This window comes from Triplophysa dalaica, chromosome 15 (assembly GCF_015846415.1).
Source record: "Triplophysa dalaica isolate WHDGS20190420 chromosome 15, ASM1584641v1, whole genome shotgun sequence".
Taxonomy (NCBI): domain Eukaryota; kingdom Metazoa; phylum Chordata; class Actinopteri; order Cypriniformes; family Nemacheilidae; genus Triplophysa; species Triplophysa dalaica.
Genome location: NC_079556.1, coordinates 16,647,297 through 16,654,294, shown reverse-complemented (window position 1 = coordinate 16,654,294; position 6,998 = coordinate 16,647,297). Strand labels below are relative to the sequence as shown.

General features: G+C 35.0%; 1 protein-coding gene across 1 annotated transcript; it reads right to left on the bottom strand.

Annotated features, from left to right (window-relative positions):
* Window positions 1–1,180: 1,180 nt before the first annotated feature.
* LOC130436879 (transmembrane protein 179) lies at window positions 1,181–5,830 on the bottom strand. The gene is made up of 4 exons (XM_056767890.1): window positions 5,481–5,830; window positions 4,072–4,209; window positions 3,085–3,163; window positions 1,181–2,645 (listed from the first exon to the last, which is right to left on the bottom strand). Exons 1-4 carry the CDS (start codon window positions 5,780–5,782, stop codon window positions 2,463–2,465), a joined length of 702 nt encoding a protein of 233 aa, XP_056623868.1. The 5' UTR covers window positions 5,783–5,830; the 3' UTR covers window positions 1,181–2,462.
* Window positions 5,831–6,998: the final 1,168 nt, after the last annotated feature.

Sequence of the window (6,998 nt, the reverse complement as noted above, 5' to 3'; positions counted from 1 at the left end):
TTCGTGCTCACAATATTTACGTTTCTATATAACATGAACCCGTACCAGCATATAAATCCAACAATGGTATGTTCTTTTGTTTAACTATGTTTTATAAGAATTTTCTTTATCTTTTTTACTCTTTCATCTTTTATCCTTGATATCAGCACATATTGTTAAGTCTTCAGGTGGGGATTTTCTATGAAATAACATCTGGTCTTTAATTTTTGTATTCTAGTGTTCATACGTTTATAATTTCTATAGATGCACACATTTAAGTTGACATGTGCTTAATCTTGTACATCATTAATCACATTAAAGTTTTAAGTGATTTCCAAAACACTTAACATTATGGCTGTCTCATAATCTTCAGCTCTGTACTCTTTTGTCAAATAAGAATTAAAAAACATAGAGAACAGTTTGTTTCTGTGACATATAGTAACAGTCGTCTTGGACTTTATACTCAAATATACAATATTTAAATAAAAAAATCAGCTGTGCTTGTGATCTTTTCATGGCATTAGCCATCATTTTTTATCATAAAAAATACATTATTTTAAAGTATTGTTCAAATACACTATAAAGTGCACTCTTAAGATTTTATTTCCCACAAAAATTTGTTTTTCAATTTCAATCTTTTGTTTCTGCTTTCCTGTAGCTCAGTGGTAAGAGCATTGCGTTAACAATGCAAGGTCGTGGGTTTGATCCCAGGGGATTGCACATACTTAGAAACAAAAGTATAGGATAATGCAATGTCGCTTTGGATAAAAGTGTCTGCCAAATGCATAAATTTAAATGTAAATTATGGATTTGTGCATACTTTGAGTAAAAAACACTATGAGCTATTTGGTAGCTAAAATCAATTGAATATGTCAGACACATAACAAATAGCTTGATATATGGAGGCCAGAATGTGTGACAGTTTTTAGTAAATCTCACCATTCACAGTCTTTGTCTGTACAGCACACTGAAATTAGTGAAATAATTCACTATTGCAATATGTTGCAAATCTAAACCAATACAATAACACCGAGTGGAGATATCGGCACACTTTTTGTTCTATTTGTTAACATTCAGTAGAGATGCTTTTAGATATTTCATTATAACTATTTTCTTAATTTAAAAGAAGTGTCTATCAAAACAAACCCCAAGCCCACCAAGTAAAACTTTTTTGTAATATAAATGATGACTAACTTAAACACCTTTTTGCATTTCATTTTATGAACAAAACATATAATTTTTTCCGTGTTTTGATCTATTATCATCATCATTACCGTTTATGCTGCTGTAATAAAAGCGCTTAACACAAATAAATGAATAACTCATAATACCAAAACTTGTAGTGATGTGTTCACACCACAAAAATAAAATTATGCACAACAAATATTTGATCATAGAAAGGAGTCAGCTTGTGTGTTACGAAAATAAGCTATACTAGGCTATCTGACTCACAAACAAATATTCAGTAGCATTGGAACTTTAGTTGGCAAACGATGCTTTAACCAAAAAGACATAAATCAAATTTTATTGCAGCATGCGCAACAGTTGTTTAAAGAAAGAAAAAAATCATAGACTTCATAGATGATCTATCTATAACAGCAAGTAAACTCAGCAAATCATATTACTATCTTGGAAATCTTGCACCATTTATAAAAAAAGTACTATCATACCAGATTAATACCACGGCACATGATTTCTGTGCCATATCACAGTACTTTTTGGAAGGGAAATTTCATTTATGTTGGAAGTTAATGTGAAGATTTTACTAACTTGAAAAACTGTCAGTTTGAACATAAATGTGCATGCAAGACTATAGAAGTTCCTTTACATGTACAGTAGGAAGGATCAAAGTCATTAATATTGTTACATTTTTCCTTACATGAAGAAGCAAAACTGGAAAGGAACTATGACAAAAAGGAAGCATACAGTAAAGAATTTCATACACGGATCACACACATCAACACTAACTGATTATGTTTATGTGTCTGTGGTGTTACACCACAGGTGTTAGCTCTATAATGTACAGAGTCTAACTCCTCAGCTAATGTGTACAAATGGAAAGGAAAACTGGAAGCTTGTCTTTTTTCTCTAGAGAAATGTTCAAAAAAGGCTTTACGGGAGTCCTTTGGTTACATACACATTTGGCAATACATTACAGTATAATGGACTTTGATTGTATATCACAAAGGATTCATTCTTACATGTATGTACTGTAGACACACCATAGAGTAAAAGCAGTAGTTTTTCAGCGTCTTAATAAATTTTTTGTGGTAACCTCTACTTGTAAATGTGTATCTCAAATCAAGTGCAGTTAATTCACATGAATTCCTAGAAAGATTATCTGTTGTAGATGTAGAAATAAAATTTATATGAGAATTTGGTTTGAGTTGAGCTCAACTGATGTGCGTGTGTGATTAATATGTCAACGAAACATTTCGTTTGTTTAGAATCTATCTATTATTCAATCATCTATGTTGTTTCAATCATATCATTCCCCTTTTCCTGTCTACCGCATCCGAGCAGCGTCGTGAGGAACGTACAAGTAGAAACTCTTTCTCATGGATCAAGCTGTCAACCAGATCTTCTTGACGGAAGTTATGGTAGACCTTCAGAAAGGCAATGACCGTGATGCCCAGCCAGGTTAGCCAGGCTGCCCACAACCCAAACTAAAGAGAAGCATGACAACAGAAACCAAAAGATGAAAAGTTGATTTAAGTTCATCAGCGTTTGAATGTTGGCTTGAGAAAGCTTTAAAATTCTCATAGTATGAATATTTAGACAGTTTGAAGAGTTATCTGATGTTTAAAGGTTTTGAAGCCCTGTGAAATTAAACAGTTTGGAGAAGACTGTTTTGTTATTCCCGGTTAGAAAATGCTCTGCATTAGACACAAATCTGTAATATAATGAAATGTAAGTCGCTTTGGATAAAAGCGTCTGCCAAATGATTAAAATGTAAACCCAAAGCTGTATATAGGTCTGTGGCAGGTGTTTGACATTGGATTTGTCATGCGAGCATAAATTGAGTGTTTAGATCTTGGATATGTCAAGCCAGCATAAATTGCTCATCAAGCTGAAAATGAATCATACATATTTTAATTGACCAACCTGTGCTATGGCAAACTGGTCATAAAAAGCTGAGTTGTCCAATCCTAGTTCAAGATCAGTGTTCTGGAGATCCTCACAGCTAGAAATGAAAAGTCATCCATATTAGACATCATTCAAATACTTTATCCCGACATCTAAATTTAATGGCAGCAGTACATTTAACAGTCATTGTAGTGAACTGAACCATGAAGAACCTGATCAGTTTCAGTCAACACATCTCTGACTGGCCAATCCCAAACATTTTTTCCTCGGCAGCTGGGGCACCAAATATACCGTAAAATAACAGTTTCCTGTAAAATTACCTTCTTTTCCTATCTTTTTCTGTAATTTGATGGGGATTTTACCATATTTAAAATTAGACTACAGGAGGAAAAAAATGCAGTAATCTTCTGTAATTTTACGGGTTTTAACTGTAAAATTCTGTAAAGGGCAATTCCGTGAAAATGTCAACCATATCACGAATTTTTTTTGTTTTTACCAGTGGTTTTTACCATGGTAACAGCACAGATTTAATTTTACCATTTGGTGTTTCAAATACCCATGTGAGATCTCTTTTCAAAATTGTAAACCATTTGTTTAATTTTTATTGCATAATTTTTCACAGCCAGGTAAGTGCCAATTTTCAGGATTGTCACATCCATAACGCTACATATTCCTCATAAATTTACACAAGAAAATGAATATAAAGTTACTATTTTATGTTCTATAAAGAGGCATCCCTTCTCCATTCATTGGGTATTATTGCTTCAGGATTGTGCAGTTTATTTGATAGAAATTCTACAAAGTTTACCATCTCCCAAAAACCACATCCATGAAATGCATGGTTCAGTAAAATATAAACAGATGCTTCAATATAATCGTAACAAATTCATCCTATGGGAATTTTTATGTCATGTCCATAACATAAAACGTTGGAATTGCCCTAAAATGTTGTTTTAAAGTGTATAACAGTAGTGGAACTCTTCAATATTTCACCATCATGCTCACCTGCTGGGCATACTGCCTCCTTCTGTGATGGCATCACACCATAGATTGAAGCCCACACTGACTATTGTGCTGGACAGGAACACCGCGAACACTATGAATATGCTGATGAGCAGGTTCAGGAAGGCATTGAAGATTGAGCTACATAAAGAGGATTGAATAAACACAAAGAGGATACAAAGCTTAAATATGAAGCCTTCTATACATTTAAAAGACAACAGTAGACATTATGTCATGATTTACTGATGAACCACCCATCCTGATGTTGATCTAAACCCACCTATCTCTCACAAATTGAACAGAAAATATTTTTGAATTTTAAAGGTCCAGTGTATGAAATTTAACGGTATCTAGCGGTGAAGTTGCAAATTGCAACCAATGGCTCACTCCATTCCTCCCTTTCGCTTGGTGCCTGACAGAGGTCTAAGATGTTGTCAAATTTTCTTTGTTGGCGAAAGAGATAACGTATTTACAAAACGTGCTCTGTAGAGTAGTTTTGTCTGTTTGGTTTCATTAGAATTCCATGTGCTACATACATGATCATGGATGGTGGCACACTGCTGTAATGGGCGTAGCAGGGGGTATGGATGGTTACATGACCCAATCCAATAAAAGTTGTAATTAATGACTTTTTTTTTTTTTTTTCATTTGGCAGACGCTTTTATCCAAAGCGACTTACAGTGCACTTATTACAGGGACAATCCCCCTGGAACAACATGGATTTTTGGGTTTTGTTAATTCAAAGCAAAACAATATTTTTAAGATATATTAACGACTTTTTTTAAGGCAGCTGGGAACTTAATTTTTTAAGATAAAAAATAATATTTTACAGTGTAGTTTTGTTGCTGAAATTGGGATTTTAACTAATATTTTTAAGTTGAATTAACTAAAATTTTAAGGCACCTGGGAACTTAATTTTTAAGTTAAAAAATAATAGTACAGTGAATAGTTGTGTTGCTGAAATGGGATAAATTAACATAAAACACATATTTACTCGACTTTTTGAGCACACAAATTGTAAACAGCAGATTACATTTACATTTAAACGTTTTAACATTTAAACATCCTAGAAACTTTAATTTGTAAGGTCTAGTTTTAATTACATGAGTTTAAGCTTATCATTAAAAGTAACAGAAAGAACGTAAGGCAAATAACTGGAGTTTAGTCTATTCTCACCAGTCAGTATGAAAAGGTTGTATGTCATACAACCTTGTGTAAATCACATCACAAATTGTAAGCTTACAAATGACATTATATTACCGTTTATTATATTACTGAACAAGTAACAGATTTATAATGTGGTAAAACTGTATGACATAACTGCAACCATTCACAGTCAAAGCGCATCACTGACAAATGTCTATACTATACACGTGAGACAAATCATCCTCACGATGTAAATGGCCACTCACTCATCGAGGCCTTTTCGGATGAAGAGCAGCAACCTCCAAGCTTGGACAGCGGACAGGATGAGAGACGCGATGCCGACAGCAGTGATGAAGCTGCAGGAGGACTGTGGTCCCCATTCCTCAATGATGAAGCGCTGCTTTGACACCGTGATGTTCTCGTTCTGCCACATACCTCGCGTAAAAAGCAAGCATTTCCCCCGAAAATCATCGGTGTTTTCTGAGAGAGGTACTACGGCTACGAAGCCAAACACGAATGCTAACAAATACAGAATGCATTGCGCAAATATACAATTATCCATTGCCATTTTTCATTTCGGTTGTGGTGCCAGTCTGCCTCGCGCTGTGGCACTGCAACTGCGCAGTTCGACTCTGCAGCAGATGCGCACAGCACAACATAGGAAAGACCTGATGGCGTTTATATGACATACCTATGGACTCAAAACACGAACTATCTGCAGTTTATGTGGATTGTTAGGATATTTCGGACGGATGCTTCAAAAAATTCACAACACGTTTTAATATTATTATAATGTAATTAAATTATAATGCTTAACATATCAGTTTAGTTTATAGAAAAGGGTGAAACCTTTGCTCATAAAACAGTCAGCCTTTAATGACTTGTATTGTAAAATATAAAGCAAAATAAATAAATTTCAAATTTAACCATACGTGACAACCTGCCTTTCTCACTATTAATGTGACAGCCTTTAAAAATGTGTGTTCAAGATCACAAGTCGATGAGATGATTTAAAGAAGATCTTTTTAAGATTTTTATTGTTGAAATGTTCTTGAGATGTTCTATTATTGAAGATGTTCTTGATATTGTATAGATCTATGACATCATGGAACATGTGGTGGCCTATATCCCAGGCCATTTAATTTGTAAACTCAACTAAACATGGGAGTCAACGGGACTCACTGAATATGCTGTAGGCCTAAATGCACAGTAAACACCTATTTGTACATTTAAACATTGGGAAAAGGGTTGTTGAACTTTCTGTCATGAATACAGTAAAACCACTGAAATACTGTCATATCACCGAATATCACAATGTAGCCTAGTGGAGCTAAGCAGGGTTGATTCATGGTCAGTATCTGGATGGGAGACCTCCTGGGGAAAACTAGATTCCTCCTGGAAAAGGTGTTAATGAGACCAGCTGGGGGATTCTTATCTGTGGGTCTTAATGCCCCAATACAGTGAAGGGGACACTATAAAAGCACTGTCCTTTGGATGAGATGTCAAACTGAGGCTCGGACTCGTTGTCCCCAAATTAATACCAAGATGTCCATCGAATAAGAGTATAAATGAATGAGGCATTTGTATAGCGCTTTATTGTGTATTGCTTTACAATCATATGTAGGGGGTTTCTCCTGACCCACCACCAGTGGGTGACATCCACTTGGATGAAGCGACAGCAGCCACAATACAACAGTGCAGTGCGCTCACAACACCAGCTATAGGTGGAGAGGAGAGAGAGATAGAGCCAATTCAGAGGGCTGGGAATATAAGAAGGTCATGAT